Source organism: Tachypleus tridentatus, chromosome 7, assembly GCF_004210375.1.
Source record: "Tachypleus tridentatus isolate NWPU-2018 chromosome 7, ASM421037v1, whole genome shotgun sequence".
Lineage (NCBI taxonomy): Eukaryota > Metazoa > Arthropoda > Merostomata > Xiphosura > Limulidae > Tachypleus > Tachypleus tridentatus.
Genome location: NC_134831.1, coordinates 165,262,544 through 165,283,064, shown reverse-complemented (window position 1 = coordinate 165,283,064; position 20,521 = coordinate 165,262,544). Strand labels below are relative to the sequence as shown.

The following is a 20,521-nucleotide window of genomic DNA, read 5'->3' as shown; positions in this document are numbered from 1 at the left end:
AATCTAGATTAATCCCATTAATTAATTGATTAATTAATCCCATTGATTAATCTAGGTCAATTCCATTATTCGTTGTTAGAAAAGGGTAGCCCAAGAGTTGGCGGTGGGTGGTGATGACTAGCTTCCTTCCCTCTAGTCCCACACTGCTAAATTAAGGACGGCTAGCGCAGATAGCCCTCGAGTAGCTTTGCGCGAAATTAAAAAAAACCAAAACAAACTTTCCCTACAGACTTTCCGCATGCCATTAAAAGTGACTAATCCCCACAGTTTACGCATTGCGATAATCACTAAGGGTAAAGGTAACTGGTTATCAGAAGCCTCTGCCATCTATTGTATGATCCAGTACAGAGATGTAATTGTTACTTTTCTTGCACACTCATGGCCTCATAGGACGGAGCACGTTTTTAAAATGATGGGCCACGAACCTCTTGGATTTACAGTTTTAACCACGTCTTTCCAGTTTCAATATTTTGCAGCCATCATATTTCCTCTAATTTTAACACTTATCTAATAAAATAAAATCATATATTTCACTGTTTTTGTTTGTTTTATTTATCGCTAAGTTTCACTAAGAGCAGTTATTTGCAGTGTCTTATTTAGCAGTTGTCATAAAATAATTTCTAGGTCACTGTATTACTTTTTGAAGTGGAGATTATTCACGTGCAACTGATTTTTAAAAAAATAAATCGTTATATAAAAGGTCAATACCAAAATTATTTTCTCGTGCACATCTACAAACATAAGTGAGTTTTCCTGTAATCTTGTCACATGAGAATTATTGGCATTATTATTATTTTACACACACACATTTTTAAAATCGAAGTCCGAAAAATACCACTCAAGGACCTCATAATTATTCGTTTCAGGCATCGCAAACAGCCAATAAGATGCATTCTTATAAGGCTTAAGTAAATTGTATGAGTTGGTAGTTCAGGCAGTTCTATGTAGAACAGCAGCACGTGAGTGAGAAACAGTTTCGAGCAGTACGTAAGTAAAGATTCTGGTTGTAATGTATTGGTCTGATATTTTAAAATTATAAATTATGGAAGGACATAACGTTATTCATACCAAGGCGTTCTTTATACACATGTTATCTAGACTACTATTATAACTTTTAATTTTCCACACGACATGGTGAGCCTGTTTACTGGACGAAAGATCTCGTCGGCGGATCATATTTTAAACAAATCCTACTTAGGCGACAAATTTTCTTCACTGGGATAAATTTCCGTTGCCCACTCCCTATGTTAAAAATGCTCTGCTCGTCGGCATTGGATATGCTAGATGTAGTGCAGTTGATATTTGACAAGTGAAGAAAATTTTTCAGAAATAATACAAAAAAAAAACAGTAGGTATGGCATTTAGGTCATTCCTACGTAATGCTCTCTTACTCTTGGGTACTTTGGAAACCAACACTCTCTATACTGGTCTCAACGCTATTTGTATCAATAATTGCATTAATTATTAGGGTTTATAATACTTTATACCGGCGTATCATGAGCTACAGTATAGTTTGTGCGACATTACATGAAATCTAAACTGATAATTAATCTATAATATATTTTTCTGGACTAAGCCTATAGTGGCCTTAGTGAAAATATAAGAACGATACAAAATCCTTGGCCGAGCTTTATTTTATATTTATATATCAGATATTGTAAAATCTTGTTTTGTACCGCCGAATGGTGATCGATGAATCGATAACTTAAGTAAGTTACATCATATTAACTCGCTGTTATGGTGCTTTTACTGAAAAACGACGTCATGTGATTAAAGAAACTTTAAAAAGCGTTATAAGTAAAACTATGATCAAATATCTTGGGAAACACCATCTATAGTGTATTACACGCTTTGTCGTTAAATGTTGTGTACCACAATAATTCAAAAATACCATTCTCTCAGTTAAGCCTAAAGATTAGATTTCAATCATCAAACAATCTTAATATACTGTGTGGTTTTTCTTTTCAGTCGAAGTGTTATAAGACATAGCATAAAATGTTGCTCGATGTTTTGAGTGTTTTATAAAACTTACAGTTACGACAGAAAGTGTTCGTACCCCTGCGTCCCGAGTAGTTTTTTGTTCATAACTTAAAAAGTATCACGATTAGGCTAATGGACGTATACTTTATTATGAATATTATACTTACACACATCTACATAAATTTTTATGTAAATTAAACGACAAATAAACTGTTTATAAACAAATAACCCAAAATAGGAGGAGCAGAAAGTATTCGTACATTTCAGAACGTGTGAAAAAACTGATATTCCTGTACAAATTTTGTTCAGTTTGGCGAATAAACTATATTATACCATTCCAGAACTAGACACTGAGTTCATAATTATTGGAATTTAGCCACCAAAAAATTTACTTCCGGCAATTTAGCGCCGTCTCCGTCATTATCTGCTTGGTCATCATGGCGAACAGGAAACAACTGTCCAGTGGTTTAAAAAACCGAATTATTGTAAAACACAAGTCTCGTGTGTCTCTTTTCGGTATTGCTACACAACTTAATGTGCCGAAATCTACTGTTCAAAGCATAATTGCCAAGGTTAAGCTTATAGGATCAACTGCTAACCTCCCTCGTTCCGGACGCCCCACCAAAATTCCAGAGAAAACCAAGAGGAAGCTTCTCAGAGAAGCTAGATGGAACCCTCGTTTAACACGTAATGACATACAAAAAATGGTAAGGGAAACTGGGGTTGAAGTAAGCACCTCTACAGTTACGAACATGTTACGCTCTTCTGGGTTCAAAGCATGCCGTCCTCGTAGAACTCCATATTTAAAGCCTGTTCTTTTAAAAGCACGATTGAGGTATGCAAGAAAGCATGCAGATAAACCCTTTACCTATTGGAAGAGTATTCTTTGGTCAAGACGAGACTAAAATCGAGCTTTTCGACTACAGTGATGCTCGCTATATTTTCCGTAAGAAGGGGAAACGAAATCTTCCAAAGAACACCATCCTTAAGTTAAACAACAAAAAAGAAGAGTACGTTGATATATTAGGCACTTATATCAAGAATGATGCTCGGAACTTGCGGCTTGGGCGTCGATGGATCTTCCAGCAAGACAATGAGTCTAAGCACACATCAAAATGTGTGCAATCCTGGTTGCAGAGGAACCATATAAGCGTTCTGGAGTGACCATCGCAGTCACCCGATCTCAACCCAATTGAAAACGTTTGACATGAGTTGAAGACCAGGGTTCATCAGCGTCATCCGAAAAACTTGCAAGAGTTGGAGGCCTTCTGCAAAGAAGAATGGAAGAAAATACCAGTCGAGTACTGTCAAACGATCATGGAGGGCTATGAGGAGAGATTGCGCCAAGTAATTCACCTGAAAGGCTACACAACTGACCATTAAAGTAGACGCGCGAACACTTTCTGCTCCTCCTATGTTTGGTTATTTGTTTATAAACAGTTTATTTATCGTTTAATTTACATAAAAATTTATGTAGATGTGTGCTAGTATAATGTTTATTTTATACGTCTACTAGCCTAATCGTGATACTTTTTAAGTTATGAGGAGGAAACTACTCGGGACGCAGGGGTACGAACACTTTCTGTCGTAACTGTAAGATCTGTTTGTTCGTTGTTGTTTTTTTTACGTTGTCGTTTGATAAAACTGAATGCCCGCTGTATGACCTTAGCTAGAGTAATAATCTACACAAGTTCCAAACACCTACAAACAAATAGGGTCAGACTTACATATTGTATATTTTTTCCATATGGGTGCAAAATCAAATACTACGTTACATTTAATTTTAAATTCCAACCGACCTCATAGCTAGTTACAGCGTGCTAATTTCACACAGTAGGTTTTACTAGTATAAAATCTCTAGGCAATCATTCTAGTGTCAAACTTTTATTTCTTTACGATACCAAACTTACCTTTGTTTTCAACCTGGATGCCCTAAAAACCTTCACAATTTTACAGATTCGTGTGGTTTTTATTAATCCTGTCATTACTGTCTTATCTTTTTTTTTAAATTTTAAAATAACTGAAAATGCTAGTAACACTTTGATTAGGTTCATAAATATCTCTAATCCTGTCATTATGTGGATATATTATTTTCGTTGTAAAAAATAAATAATATTAATAATAAACAATTGTTTGTTATTTAGGGGTAAATTTCAACAGCGCTAATACGAAAGGCGTAATTTTGTATTTTGTTAAAACATTAAACTTGTGTATACTTTTAGAAAACATACATTAACACTTGTGTTGTCAGTTGTAGTGTCGTATTGGGATTGGATTAGTTAAGTGAAAGCAAGATTAATAATGGCAGAATACGGTTCAGTAAGCAGACGGACAAGAGAGGACGAAACATCTTGCGACACAAATGGTTATTTTCATACCGAGAACGCTGTCTGTGATGATTACCTTTTGAACAGATCGAAAACTCCTCTTCCTAGGGAAGAAGTTAATCTCAAACCCAGTAGCAAGCAGTGGACAAAGTGGTTTATTTTATTTGCATTGTGTTATTCAGAGTTCTGGGTTGGAGCTTGTATGTCACTACCAGCTCCATTCTTCCCTAGAATCGTAAGTATATATCTTTCGTTGTTTACAGAATTTTTGCAAAAAGAAATATATATTTATTTATATTTTGTAAGCATCCTTTTTAATATATAATTATTGAAGAAAATAGTTAATATGAAAGTTTTGATTGCGACCTTGTAGACAATTGTAGTATAACTTGTAATAGATTTTTGGCTGTGGAAAAATATATTAAAATGTCATTTATTTATTTAGTTTTTCATCGGTCCTTTAAAAGTTAAATTTGTCAAGACTACTTCAATGAAAGAATTTGATAGCATCATTCTGTATAAGTCTAGAAATAAGACACCCGTCTCATCTGTATCTCTAATCACGTAGTAACTTATTACTTGTTATATAACGCTAAAAACCGGAACACTACATCAGAACACAACACAAACAGCCGATTGGATAGTTTTGTGCCTAACTACATGCATATAAATTTCACAAACAAATACTGCTTTTTTTATAGTTAAACTCTGTTTAATATTCAGTCTGTATGGTTACACTTTGAGAGACTATTTGATAACAGCAATTGGTTTCGAATGCTGATCTCCCGAGCTTCTGAAATGCTCTCTGGTATTTTATCTGGTCATATTAATGAAATATTGAACTAACAAATTACTATCACCTTGTTCATTAAGTAGAATACACCCACTGGTATTACATACGCTTGATTTTTGTCGTTGATTTTTGTAAAAAGGCTCTTATGTTTCTGGGAAAAAATGGATTTAGAATAAATGTTAAAAAGATAATGATAATTTCACGAACCGAGGAACCTTCCAGAATGTTTATCAAGGTAGAGGTGGAACAAATAGGGGAGCTAGGACGAAGTAAGTTATTTAGTTTTCTTATTTCACTGTTGTTTTCATTTCAGCTGTGTTCTGGCTCGCTATTGTGCTATTTTCAGATTAAATAATTTCCAGTGGGCCGACATGGCCAGGTGATTAAGGCACTCGACTCGTAATCCGTGGTTCGCGGGTTCTAGTCCCCGTAACACTGAACATTCTCGCCCTTTTAGCCGTGGGGGTGTCATAATGTAACGGTCAGTCCCATTATTCGTTGGTAAAATAGTAGCCCAAGAGTTGGCGGTGGGTGGTGTTGACTAGCTGCCTTCCCTCTAGTCTTACACTGCTAAATTAGGGACGGCTAGCACAGATAGCCCTGGAGTAGCTTTGCGCGAAATTAAAAACAAAATTATTTCCTTCCAAGAAACATGAATCAGACCCACTGATAACAGTTGATTCGATCAAGAAGTAAGAGGAGTGACGTACTTGATAACGAAAATGAGGTTTAGGTTTAGTGAGAAGTAAAGGGACTTGAAGCAACTGAAGGACAATAAAAACCGTATTTATTTAGACACGTACATGATTAAACAAGGGGGCAATCACCTATACTGGATAAATGAATAGTTCTTCGGCTTTCCATTTCTTAAGATGAATCTGTGCTGAAAAAGTCATGATGAAAAACAAGTAAAATTGGATTAATAAAGCATGCCTGCATTCAACAGGCAAACCCGGTTACTTTGTTCACTTGCAATCAACATGATCTTTTCAAGATTTCTTTTCTCTCACAGTAATGATCAGCTGTGACATTCAGGCAACATCAATTTGGCCAGTAACGAATATTATAACCACTAATCCTTTTAGCTCAAATGCTGTGAATTACTGGAATATCCTCTCAGGCAGAATAAATACTATATACTATGGGGAACAAAGAAACAAAACAGCTAGGATAAGGCAATCTGAACTATTTTCTGAACCACTTGTTAATGTTAAAATTGCACACAAACTAAATACATGAAAATTCTAAAAATTCCCATGTCCATCACTACCTCAGTTAGAAAAGATATGATGTGCTAGCATATCGTAATATTACTTCTAGTGCTGTATATCTGTTGTTGTTTTTTCATGTTTTGTTAATTTGATACACACATTCGAAGGAGATAGTTATGTTTGAGAACATGAATTATGATGAATATTCGTAGTCATGAAAATCATATTTTTGCTCAGAAGTACATAACATTATTCACCTCTCATCCAGCTTTTACTTCATTTTTATGTTCTTTTTATCTCTAAAACAAAACTAAATTTCTAGAAGATCTCATGTACTTTCAATTCTTTATAACAAAACCATACTGATTCTTCAAGAACAATCGGAAATATATAAATATATAACGGAATTTTCTGCTCCTTGATGTTCGGTAACTTAGTAGATTGTTTTCGGGATTTAGCTAGTATTTTGGGCGCTCTCATGATGACTGCTAGATTGGACAAGTGTCCACGCCAGTGCCACCCCTGGCCTCAGTTACGAATTTTAAACGGTATCTCAAAATCCCCTTCCCTCTCTGGCTTGTTTCTTAACATTCGCCATCTTACACAACATACCGTCTTCACATCTGAACTAAACAGTACGCTTTTAACTCATCATTTAGCTTTGATAGTTAGTTATATAACTGAAGATATTCAGATCTGGGTAAGAAACTTGATGGACTGTCAGTTATTGGTTGTAAGTACGATATGCTGGTGGTTGTTACTAAATGGTAAATGATTTCAAAACGTTGAAAACAAATTGGTTGACAAAAAACAAAACAAAACCAAACCAAAAGTTAAAATTATTGTGCTCACCTGGCTTAAAGAGAAGTAAAACTCATTTCCCGCTTAATAAAGATATTCATTATCAATATTATCCTTTTGTTATTATAGTAGTTTTAAATGTAACGTATCAATAGACTATTTACTCGATTCTAAATTATTTCGTGAATGAATTAATTCAAAATTTCTTTCTTTGTAACAGGCGGAAATGAAAGGTGCTACGCCTACAGAATATGGACTAATCATCGGTATTTTTGAATTTATGATGGCAGTGCTTTCTCCATTATATGGAATAATAGTAAGTACATATTCACATGAACTTAACTATAAGGTATCAGTATGTTTTATTCCGATATTTAAACGATGTTAAGTCCTGGACAACTTTAAATCCAAGATTGTTTTAATGTCTCTCAGCTAAAAATCTTATAAAACATTAAATAATACAGTCTTCACGTTTTTATTTTTTTAATTAACTTTTTATGGATTACTACATTAATGGATTTGGGTGAAAATATTTTTGGATGATTTATTTCGAATATCTTTGTTTTAAATTGAAATGTTTGCAAGTAATTGTTTGAATCCATGGACTGTAATTCCGGAATTCATGGCTTGTATCGTGTTGTCACAATAACATGCTTCGTATTTTGGTGATGAGAATACGTTATAAGAGTGACGGGCAAATCCCACTTTCTGGTCAGTTAAGAGTAATCCAAGAGTTGGGGGAGAGTGCTGTTGACTAGTTGTCTTTCCTTTTGTCTGTAAATTCAAAATCAGGGATTGAGGGTACTATCCGCCTATAACAACTCTTGTAAAGCTTTCTGGAAAAAAATCCAAAGTACCGTTTTTATTCGTTTATAAGACGATTCGCTTATAAGACGGGTCCCAACTTCACCTGAGAGATTGTCGATATTCTGTTTAGACTCGTTTATAAGACGAAGGAAGGAAAGCAGGTAACGAGAGAAAAGTGAAAAAAAATGGAAATTAATAGAAACCTAATTTTGGGTTTCGTATACGATATTTCGATATCAGATTAGAAGGAGAAAAATAGAAGAGATAGAAAAGTGAAAATAAATGAATAAATCCAAACTCGGTGTTCAAGCGTTTAATGGAATTTCATCAACTATTTTATTTACTGTATGATAAATATTCATATTTAAAACACATAACAAAGAACAGTCTAACGCACAAAACTTATCACAACATATTTCAGTATCAAAGTACGTTTATGCTAACTTTTAAACCACATTTCTTCAAAGTATTAAAAGAGTTTACGCAAACTGCACTTTAATAGAACACAGCAAATCAGTATACAAGTTATGAAATTCAAAAGCCTTCAAATTATTCGTTGTCGCTATCTACAAACAGTAGATTTTCACTGTCTGAAATATCCGCACAGTTCTGAGTGAACTAAATTTATTTTCTATGTCTGTAGACCTCGCCTATAAGACGGGCCCCCCAATTTGAGCCTGAAATCTCGAGGAAAAATCCCCGTCTTATAAGCGAGTAAACACGGTAATTAAATTAGAAACGCGCGTGTGTGTTAAAGACAATTATTTACATAGCTGTAAACACGAGAGTTATCTTTAAATATGGCAAAGAGCGGCTGTACCAGTAAATTACTGTTTTTCGAGTAGAGCCTGACCCAATGGCTAAAGTGCCGGTATGTAGTTGAAGGTACCACAATTTGTACTACGTTAACGTGTTCTGCACTTTCAGGCTGTGGGTGAGTTATAAGCGTGACGTTCAAATCCCGCTATTTGATTAAAGTTTCCAACGAGTTGGTGGCGGGTGTTGATCACTAACTGGCTTCCCTGTAATCTATTATTTGAAAATTAAAGATGGCTACTACATATAGCCCCCTAGTAGCTTCGCTCAAAATTTAATAAACGAAATTTGTCAAGTTAATACAAAATAGTAAAGTTAAAATTACCGCTGTGAAACATACTTGCCGAGTTAAGGCTAAATAGTCGTTACTTCAGTTTTAAACCTCAGTTCTTTAAAAATATTAACCTCCTGCCTAAGTTTTGAAATTTCTTAAACTTCTACATTTTCTTTCTGCAGATTGGTCAAATCTCACCGAGTTTTCTAATTAAAGTGGGTGTAATAGTAGCAGGTAGTTCATCTTGCTTATTTGGGTGAGTTCTTGGTTACTTCATCGCTGTTAATTTGTTACTTCTTTAACCACGTAGTACAGAATTACTTTTATCATATTTTTTTGTTTTGGTCTGTTACTTCTTTAACCACGTAGTACAGAATTACTTTGATCATATTTGTTTTGTTTTGGTCTGTTACTTCTTTAACCACGTTCCGCCTGTACCCTTATCCTTACATACCACACTTATAACAAACGAGTTAAAGACATTATTGTAAATAATTTTCACATTTTAGTTTGACGATGATTAAAATAACCTAATCTATATTTTTATCACCAAGTTTTGCATTACCACGGATAATTTTTGTTTTATAAATATAATCACTTCGTTCTTTTTTCGTGTTCTGTATAACCAGACATACAAACTGGTTTATTAAAAGTGTAAAATATCCTTTACTTAACTAGGAGCTTAGAAGAGTGTCCAGTGAAGTATTTTGTACCACTGGCTTTCACAGTTCGTGTTTTCGAAGGTATTGGCGCTTCTGCTGTCTTAACAGCTAGCTTTTCGACTGTGGCGGCAGAATTCTCAGTGGATGCAGTTTCTAAATGTGTAAGTTACTGTTAATTAATTATTCCTAAACATCACATAATGATAAAGCACTTATTTTATTGTAGGTAAAAAACCAAACACCGAGACTAGACTGGATGTGAGCTTATTTAACTTTATATTTGGAATTAAAACTTATTTATTACTTATTGTTACCCGTCTTTATAAATGTCTCTAAAACCTTTCCATAACTGATATTCTCCTTATCAAAAGTGAAACGACACAGCTACGAATAGTCAATATTTTCTTGAGTATTTACGAAAACTGTAAAATACTCGCGAAACGGTTCTGATATTTACGCTTTTCCCGAATTGTTCCATAACTGGGAAAACGCAAGAAAATTGAGTCAAATATCTTATCAACATTCACAGATTTTTACTTTCGCTTTCGAGTCATTCCTATAGACCTTTGATTTATACGATATCACCGTAACTTTGCAATTATAGTTAACTTCTATTGTGCCATTTGTCAAAAAGGCACACTTCCATGAGTCGCCAAATGTAACTCTGCAATTTAAAGTTAAAATGTATGTGGAATTTATATGCTTCATACTTTGTGGGTTTTTTTCATAGTGTTTTTTTATTTAGCGATTTTTTTCCTTACACTTATTTGTTTACTTTTAACAACAAATAGTTCGATTAACTGAACCTTATAACGCTCCCACGATTAAAATAATGAACACGTTCGGTGACAGTCTCCAACCTTAAATCCTGAGATTGTGAGTTAAGAGTCTTGACCACCAGGCCAAGATAAGTCCCCAAATGGCCGATATCTTGTACTTGATGACATTGAAAGACAAAGAAATATGGATCACAATAATAAAAGTATGTGTGTTAAAAACAAACCATTAGATGCTTTGGAATTCATGCGTCGTCTTTCGTGTCACTTTGTTTTCTAGTAGTAAAGATAAAGTAGTAAAGATGTTTGTCATTTTGTTGTCGAGTGGTATGACGATTGATTGTAGTGAATAACATGGAGAATTACACGTGATTTCTTTTCAATAAATAAAAAGATTGGATCGTTTTACCATATTCAGTATCACACTATACAGCCTTAAACAGCTATTACAAAAATTCTAGTACATCAATAACTTGTACCAAAGTACCTTTTGTGGAGCATCTCGACTAACAGGCTTATGATTTAACAATATTTTACAGTTAGAATTTATTTTACCAAACAAATAAGTTAATAATATCTATACTAAACAGTCTTTTATATCATGACAATATTTTAAAATATATAAGACTTTAAAGCTGTGCTACTATTTTCTTCTTGAGTTTTATTACTAATTTTTAGGCCCTTCTCCAAATGTTCTTTGGATTTGGATTCACCTTTGGACCTACAGTTGGCGGATTTTTGTATGAGGTAAGCCAAAGTTACCGAATTTAATGTATGCAAAATGATTTAATATATATTAGCGATTCATTTCACATGAATGAATATTTTTTACTGTTGCTTGTGTGTGTGTGACCCAAACATGCATTGGCAAATTTTAGGTATTTTCCTTACTATTATTAAAATAAGAGGAAATAAATGTTAATTGACATGTTATTAAGGCATTGCATGCCTTTTTAGAAGTAGGACCATGTATCATTAAGTTTATATTTTAGATGAAGAATTGAGTTTCCACTTACAATAATTTTGGACCGGCCCTTGCGTCATTTTAAAAATATATTCTGTTGGTTAGCGATCTACCATCAAATGACCAGGGATAAAATATCATTTGTTAAAACATTTCCAGTTAGTACTATATTTATTTTGTTTTTGTAATCGACAAAACTATAGCTGACTATGTTTATATTGACTCAACTTATACTTTCCACTAGGTGGCAGGATATAAATTCCCTTTTTTCGTTAACGGTGGATGTCTTTTTGCTGGGACGTTAATGGTGTACTTTCTTCCGGACTACAGTAAGTGTTTATATAACCGTCTCATTTAATAGATATCTATTTGTTGTTTTCGTGAGAAAATATAAAAATATAATTATTTTCTTCATTTAAATCTTATTAACAGAATAATTTATTTGTATTGTACCAAATATCATCTCCGTTTGTTTTTGATGATTAAGATAGTATTTGATTTCATATTTTTAATTCTAAAATTCAGTTGGATAAATCAAGTAAGGTTTATACATTAAGAATGAATTATGCTTAATTACTGATTAAATTATTTAAACATATTAGTATCAACATTATTCATTTTAACTGATCAATTACATGTTGCTCTGGTATTGTATAATTTTCATTAGTACTCATCACGTGTTCTTCTCTGTCAGGTGTAGAAAAATCCAGAATCGGTTCGGGAACAAAATATTTTGCAGATTGGGTGACGTTCCTCTGTGGAACAACAATATTCAGTGCTCTTCTATTCATCGGCTTCAACAACACCACGTTCGAACCTCATCTCAGACAGGTACAACGCTGCTTTAATTTTGGACAGTTTGGGTTATTTTCGGCCTTTTTAGGACTTGTGTACATGACTGATGACATAACGTTACAGTTATTTTATTTCTTGACAGTTTGGTTTATCTGCGGCCTCTCTGATACTTGTGTACATGGCTGATGACATAATGTTAGTTATTTTATTTCTTGACAGTTTGGTTTATCTCCGGCTTCTTTGGGACTGTACATGGCTGATGGCATAATGTTAGTTATTTTATTTCTTGACAGTTTGGTTTATCTCCGGCTTCTTTGGGACTTGTGTACATGGCTGATGGCATAATGTTAGTTATTTTATTTCTTGACAGTTTGGTTTATCTCCGGCTTCTTTGGGACTTGTGTACATGGCTCTTGCGATTACTTATTCTATTTCATGTTTGTTTGTGGGACAACTTCTAAACAAGGAGGTAAGTGTAATGTGTAGTTCTACATAGTAAGGTCTATTAGTGACAATTTTAATTTTGAGCAGTTGAAAATATCAAAGCTATAACCTAGCTTTAATTAAAATAATTGTCAAATAAGCATAAAGGTCGTAAGTTACTTCTTATAAGTTTTTATTATTAATTAATATGTGGATGGCTCGGCGTGGCCAGGTGGGTTAAGGCGTTCGACTCGTAATCCGAGGGTTGCGAGTTCGAATCCCCGTCGCACCAAACATTCTCGCCCTTTCAGGCGGGGGGGCGTTATAATGTTTCGTTTAATCCCACTATTCGTTGATAAAAGAATAGCCCAAGAATTGGCAGTGGGTGGTGGTAACTAACTGCATTCCCTCAAACAAAAATAAGGGAGTAATCTTAAAGGTGGCCAGGTGGTTAGGGTGTCATGATACAGACCTTCATAGGCCGTTAATCTTTCCAGCTGGCATGCTTTACTTAAGTTGATAATTTTCATGCTATGTTCTGTGCATAAGATAAATTAGCACAATCGTCTTATATAAGAAGTTTTAGAAATAGTTAACTTTCTTTTGTTTCTACATTTTCAACTAGATAATAACCCCTATCCCTGTCATCTTTGTGGGTTGTTGTATAACCATTCTTGGCCTAGTCTTCATTGGTCCTCTTCCAGGGATGCCTTTACAAGCGTAGGTTGATGGTTTTTATTTATCGAAATATCACAAAATACATAATTTGAGTAACATTTACAGCGTGTCTAGTAAAGTTTTCCAAACTCGGAGAGAGAGATAATCTGATTATAGGTTTAGATATCTTATATCCTGTAGGTCTAATAGAAAATTGGAACCTTATTTGTAAAAAAAAAAAAAAAAAAAAAAAAATCTTTGTCATGACAAAACTAAAGTAATTATCCTTTAAAGAACTTAAATTGTATAACATATACCTCTTGGTTAAACAGTATGATATTTAAATGTTTTGAGTTTTCTTCATAGTTTTCTTTGAGTCAAGGTAAAATACTGAATTAAATCAACTTGAAATAAAGTTTAAGCTTTAATTTTACAACGATATTGTAGAAGAAAGGCTTAAGATTCTGTTTTATTTCTTTCAAATCTAAGTTGAAATGTTTAATTTTACAACAGTATATTTTAGAAGAAAGGCTTAGTGTTGTGTTTCTTTGTTTCAGATACTTGTGGATAATCATCGTGTCAGATATTGTTTGTTTTATTGGAGCCGCAGCCAAACAAATTTCTGCCTTCTCTTTTGCCTTACATAGAAGTTTGTGGGTGTTAAATTTATGTATTTTACTGTTTTAAACTTGAGCTTGTGGGCGTTTATTTCAAACTTAAAATAATAACTTCCAAATTAGGAATTTAAGTTATTGTCTGTTACGAGTTCTTACCTATTTACATTAATTTTCAAGTAAATCCATTTAGAAACCTCAAATCTCTTGACCAGTCTATCCATTTACTTTTGTACTTCAACGCTTTCAAAACAAACCTCGTCGCACCAAGCATACTCGCCCTTTCAGCCGTGGGGTGTTATTATGTGATGGTCAATCCTGCTATTCTTTGTTAAGAGGTGGTAGTGGGTGGTGATGACTAGCTGCATTCCCTCTAGTCTTAAACTACTAAATTAAGAATGGTTAACGAAGATGGTCCTTGTGTAGCTTTGCGAGAAATTCAAAAACAAACAAACACTATTTTTCAAACCAGACCCCCGCTGAGATGGTGGTAAGTCTACGGATATACAATGCTAAAATCAAAACTTTTTCTATGCGTATATTCAGTTGCAGTTATTATCATAGACAAGAAAATGTCTTGATTATTGTTAAAATATCAAATAAACAAGGATCCAGCTCAGAACTACTGAACACTTGTGGATATTAATATCATTTTATGGTAAATAAATGCAGATATTAATGTCGTTTTAAAATAAGTAAGTGTGAAAATTAATATCATTTTACGATAAATAAGTGCAGAAATTAATATCATTTTCATCATTATTAAGGCCAATCAGAGGTCCTTATTTAGGTAAACTATAATAAATGTTTAAGCTTGGATCTTATGCATTTTGGGAAATTACCTAAATCAAGGGTAGCGCAGGTCCTTGCCAGGGAAAAAGAGAGACTCTGCAGTTTCCGCCATATCACCAGTAATAGAGGAGTTTATTTCCAGGTATTTCCCCACTTTCAAGTCTGACATTTACCAAACCTTTGATGATGCAAACTAGATTTCCAAGAAGATACAAAGTATCCCACACGCCTTCATACACAAACACTCCATACTCTTGACCTGAGAACTAAAACCAAAGTTCATGTTGTTTCCCAGTTTTTCATCCAGTTTTGAAGTCGTGCATCAATTCCTAAATGTCATAGTGCCATTTGTATTAATATCCCTGCTTTTTTTGTTCAGCTACCATATGGCACAGTCAGGGTAGATTATTCAGCGCCATGGCTGTGAAAGTGGGTTTTCTCGGAATACTTCCGTTTCCCCACAGCAAAAGTTTGGGTATTTCTTTACCTAAGCCCTGAAAAGAGGCTAATTTTTCAAGTAATTTAATTTTAAATAATCTTTAATAATCATGCCATTGTGTTTATTATAAAATTTACTCTCACGCGAACCCTAACCCATCCATTTTAACTCTGACGATGTATTGCGTCTCTTTGCTCGTGTCATCATGTCTACAACAACAAGAAAAGCTCAACCTTCCTCTTCTGTTTTTTTCCGGCTCGTTGAGACTTCTTATCAGCTACGTAGAGCACGCTTCATGATGCTGATTAAATAAGAACCAAGATAACCACCATTTTTACTTCTATTCAGTAATGTCATTTTTCTCATTAATTTCTACTATCAAGTTGCGCCGAACCTCTGAACAAGCCCCAGCGTTGTTTCTCGGGTTTTGCCTTTTGAGGTTTCAAAATCCAAAACGGCTACCATGATATATAGTATAGAATTTTGAGAAATTCGTTGTCATTACTTTGCAAAGTTCTGATGGACTTCACCATCCTGTAACATATATTTGAAAACTACGATTAGATCTTCCAAACAACTAAAACAAAATGTTGTAGGTTATAAGTATTTATTCGCAAAGGTGAATGAAACCCGTTAAAATTTTAAAACATTACAGAATTAGTTCAACTTACAGAGGTTGAGTACGTTATATTAACAATAGCCCTGCAACGCAGTTTCCATTACAAATGTTTCTTTCTTTAGGGTGTTATGTCCAAAACACACCATTCTATTGTACGAGGACGACCATTTCTCAGCTACCGTTTCAACAGTACGTTTTACATAGGATAGCATGGATACTAGTTTCATTCTTCAGCTGCTTGAAGCATGTGACGGTTAAACAGATAAGTCATGAAAGGAAGTTGTGTACATGTGACTTCTGTTGTTTGTCCAGAATGAGGTTCTTGTTGCATGGTGCTAGTGGATAGATTTTACAATTGTTTGTTACTTTTTCACCAATTACTTTGCTTGTCACGGCTAGGGTAAGACTTGTTGCAGGTCTCTTTCTGGATTGATCTTAGGTTTGATCCATATTATTTTACTTTAAACGCACCGATCCGAACACATTTTTCGAATATTTTATGTCGAAAAGCCTTCTAAAAAGCAATAGATTTTCGATGGCATAGCGTTACCTACACAACACCAAATGATATCAAAGAGAAGTATTGATACATGTTACACCCTCCCCTCATTATCATGTTGGATGTATTTGTGACGCACTTACTGATTTACATATTCGACATCATTCTAACATAATATACTTAACTCTCGACATAATTAACATTCTAATATTGGAAGTAATACAGATACTCACCCCCACGTTTTCTTTTCTTTTTTTTAATTTAGAGCACGTGGATATCCAAACGATCACACAACGTATGGGTTGTTGTCTGGAATGTTTCAAGCGTGCTCTTCCCTAGGGTAAGTTGCTATATTTTCTAGTTAATATTGATAACCCTAGAATTACTCAGTCACTTTATAAACGCATTTTTATAAACTATTTGGACACTAAAATGGTCGTTGATCTACGACTTTATTGGCTACAAAGTTTCGAAAAATATAGGAGTCAAATCCCACAAATAAAAATATAACCCATACTTAATCCCACTAAATCCTGTTGAGATCTCTATTTAAATACTTAATATTTTGGTCTATTACAACAAACATTGAATATTATACACGGATTTTTCTCTACGATAATTTTTTTTTTCTTTCACTTGTGAACTTTAGACCCTCTCATCAGAGGATCTATGGAGCGAAAAGAAAAGTATTTTAACGTAAAGTCCATATATAAATTCTTCCTATTATTTTATATACATAAGTATTTAAAAATAAAAAATAACAATTACTCAGTATTATTATAAGTAATACAGGATTATTAAATTATCTTTCCTATTTTAAGTTAATAATTAAGTATAAGCCACGTAGATTTCGACATCTAATAAATCAACTCGCTGTTTTCACTCTCACGCTGTTTTTTTTTTGTTTGTTTTCACTCCAATGAGTAGTGTAACCGTCTAAGATGTCAATCGTTCAAGAAAAGGATCAGTGCATCATTTGGCTTGCAGGATGAACCAGTTTCATAGCCTTCGCGTTTACCAGATATCACTCCATTTTTGGGGGGAGAGGGGGTATGTCGCGCACCTTTAGCAAACATCACGAAGCTGAAGACCAGGGTAACAGACGTGGTCGCGATTGAATTGTGGAAATGTTGGAGTGAACATGAACTAAAATTGAATATCGGTTAGACATACCGAGAACCACCAAAGGTCTACATGTGGAAGTCTACTGAGTCATCAAGAAAAACTAAGTTGTACTACAAGGTGCTCAAAACTGCATGGACATATTTCTTTAGAGTCCAGCATGGCCAGGTGGTTAGGGCGCTTAACTCCTAGCCTGGGCATTAAGGGCTTGAAATCCCGTCCAATGAAACATGCTCGCCCTTCCAGCCGTGGAGGCTTTATAATGTGACGGTCAATTCCACTATTCGTTGGTAAAAGAATATTCTAATAGTTGGCTGTGGTTGTTGATGACTATCTGCCTTCTCTGTAGTCTTTCATTACTGAATTAGGGACAGCTAGCATAGATAGCTCTCGTGTAGCTTTGCGCGAAATTCAACTCAAACCATTATTTCTTTAAATTTTAAAACAGAAAAGATACTTTCGGGCCACGATGTATATATATATATATTTAACCTTGTTAGCTAGATGGAGCTGTAGGCTGTTTATGCTAACATTAATTTCGGAAAGTTAAGATAGGCTTAGAAAAAAACATTTGAAACTTTTTGAGGATATACCATAAACTTCAATTTTAATCAAACATAGATAATGATTCTTCATAAAGCTTTAGTTAGTTGAGTTAGTTAGAAATTAACTGTATGAAGAGTGAATCGGTTAGCGTGTTAACTATCACTGTTACGTCGTACAAGTTGGTTTTTACATTGTGTAATAGTTATCGTAACTGAAACATAGGCCTAGAAACTACAGTGTGTTGAAGCTTGTACTAATGTTAAAAAATAGGTTTCACGGATTGGACATAATTTTCACTTCACAAATTAAAATAACACCCATAAAGAAAGAAAAAACAGTAGGATGAAATACCATCTACCCTCACCACTGGTGAACAGGATAATCAAGTCTATAACATGAGAGTTAGTTACAAAGTAAACTATTTCAAAAAATGTTTGTTTTCATTCTTATACAGGGCGTTTGTGGGACCTTCTATCGGAGGAATCTTATCGGAAAATGTCGGTTACAGAACGAGCACTGTTGCATTGGTTTGTGAAGAACTTCTTCTGGTAAATCAATCCAAGTTTTAATCACTTAAATAATTTGAGTTGTCAAGAATAAATGTTGATATCGTTTATTTTGATTACCATGTTTCGTACGTTCATGTTTTATTGATTATTAATGATTTTAAACTGGTGAGTAATTTGTAGAACAGAAAGTACGACATCCATGTTGTTAGCATTGAAGAACTAAAATCGGATCTCTGAGCTACAGAGGGCCCGGCATGGCCTAGCGCGTAAGGCGTGCGACTCGTAATCCGAGGGTCGCGGGTTCGCGCCCGCGTCGCGCTAAACATGCTCGCCCTCCCAGCCGTGGGGGTGTATAATGTGACGGTCAATCCCACTATTCGTTGGTAAAGAGTAGCCCAAGAGTTGGCGGTGGGTGGTGATGACTAGCTGCCTTCCCTCTAGTCTTACACTGCTAAATTAGGGACGGCTAGCACAGATAGCCCTCGAGTAGCTTTGTGCGAAATTCCCAAACAAAAAAAACAACAAACAAACTGAGCTACAGTAGAGAAGTTAGGCTTTTTAAAATGGCATATATACTTCGGTAATAAAATCCAATATGCAAATGCCGAACAGAGTAATAATTTGAAAAGAACTGGCAAGACATTAACCTTATTTAGTTAATAAAAATGAAGAAACGTAGCAAAGCATTTGGAAATGTATTTAAAAATAATTTAACTCTTGCTGCCATGGACGTTTGTCCCTCTAAAACATTACAGTGGTCACACGTACAATCTCTGTTAGAATTCTGTCATGTCCACGCGTATATTCCCTACTAAAATGCTGTCATGGTCAGACGTATGTTTTTTTCTATAATTCTGCCAAGGGTGTTAGGAATTTTGTACTACTACGATTTTTTTCTTTTAAAGTTTTAAGTTCCTTACAAATTATTAAAACGTGTATTTTGTATTTATACTTTGTATCTCAAAAGCAACTGTCACTGGGAGAGATTTTCATCTATAAACGTGAAAGTTAAAGAGTTAAGAATATTTCCATTCACTTCATGACGTTACTATACCGTCACAATTTTTAACTCTTTACGTCTAAAGTATGCAAAGTGACTCAAGTAGCTTTGTTGTAAATAAGCTTAGTAAATTAAATGTTTTGATATACAGCCATGTATGGAGTATGATGTTCAGGGAAATGTTGCTAAATTTTCTATCAAGTAACAGTATGCTGTATATAAAACGGTACATTTAACTTTATTTAGATTCTGATAATACAAGTTATTAGCCATGGTTTTTTGAAATCTGAGTGATTATTTTTTCATGATATATCGAGTTTAAATAAAACAATTGCACAATGATCTAAACATTCCAAACTTTGTATTTGGCAAATTTGAGTTAAGTTTTTTTCACTGATATTTTATTTACAGATAAGTGTGTACGTCATTTATACCTTCTGCAATATGCCCGCCAGGAAGAAAGTCGTGGACGACGAAAAACAATTCCTTTATCATAAGCCTACATCTTCCACTTAATAGAAGTAATTAATGTTTCTGACGTCATTTCTGCGTGTGGTTCACTGAAACATGGATACGTGGGAAGAGAGAGAATGAGCAATCTCTATACAACTAACCCTTATAAAATTCAGTTCAGGTATTCACGAATGGCAATATCCAAAACATGACAGGCTGAAAACTGGTCTTCAAAGAGAATGTTAATATTCACCAGCCTGATCTTTCGATAAGCGATCAAAATATTGCAGATATAAAATATTTTTTTTTGTAGTGTTATTCATAACCATAATTACAATTATTAAAGAGAATGGGAACTGTGAACCTAGATTAACTCTTCGTTGCTTTCTGATACAAAATTAAACTAGAGTCTTAATACAGCGCAGATTCATCATGTAAGGCCCTCAAAATAAATGTGTCCATTGTTATCAACGGGCACGGAATGATATTCAAGTCCAACACGTCTCATCAAAATCTGATTAGTTTTGACTAAATTATAGAACTAACATAGTGTGAGAAATTTGTCCTCATGTAACAGATAGGGTTGGGTTTTTTTTCCTGACCTTGACCCTCACTTCTAGGTTAGGTTGCAGTTCAAGTGTA

General features: G+C 34.3%; 1 protein-coding gene across 5 annotated transcripts; it reads left to right on the top strand.

The window, feature by feature from the left end:
* The first annotated feature begins 901 nt into the window (after positions 1-901).
* LOC143257122 (MFS-type transporter SLC18B1-like) lies at positions 902-20,252 on the top strand. 5 transcript variants are annotated; one of them, XM_076515375.1, is made up of 14 exons: positions 902-987; positions 4,232-4,542; positions 7,333-7,428; positions 9,192-9,265; positions 9,688-9,832; positions 11,126-11,194; positions 11,656-11,740; positions 12,106-12,242; positions 12,577-12,675; positions 13,255-13,349; positions 13,844-13,939; positions 16,515-16,589; positions 18,372-18,465; positions 19,838-20,252. In XM_076515375.1, the coding sequence occupies exons 2-14, from the start codon at positions 4,282-4,284 to the stop codon at positions 19,940-19,942; spliced, it is 1,431 nt and encodes a 476-aa protein (XP_076371490.1). In that variant the 5' UTR covers positions 902-987; positions 4,232-4,281; the 3' UTR covers positions 19,943-20,252. The 5 variants fall into 5 exon arrangements, with proteins under 5 accessions (XP_076371490.1, XP_076371493.1, XP_076371492.1 ...); XM_076515376.1 differs by having other exon boundaries at positions 922-983; XM_076515378.1 differs by lacking the exon at positions 12,577-12,675.
* Positions 20,253-20,521: the final 269 nt, after the last annotated feature.

What these genes read in the sequence shown, in the direction of transcription:
- LOC143257122 (XM_076515375.1), top strand. Translation starts at nt 4,282, where the DNA reads ATGGCAGAATACGGTTCAGTAAGCAGACGGACAAGAGAGGACGAAACA. An exon ending in TGGATGCAGTTTCTAAATGT is followed by an intron (nt 9,833 to 11,125) that starts GTAAGTTACTGT and finishes ACTAATTTTTAG; the next exon opens with GCCCTTCTCCAAATGTTCTT. An exon ending in TCGAACCTCATCTCAGACAG is followed by an intron (nt 12,243 to 12,576) that starts GTACAACGCTGC and finishes ATTTCTTGACAG; the next exon opens with TTTGGTTTATCTCCGGCTTC.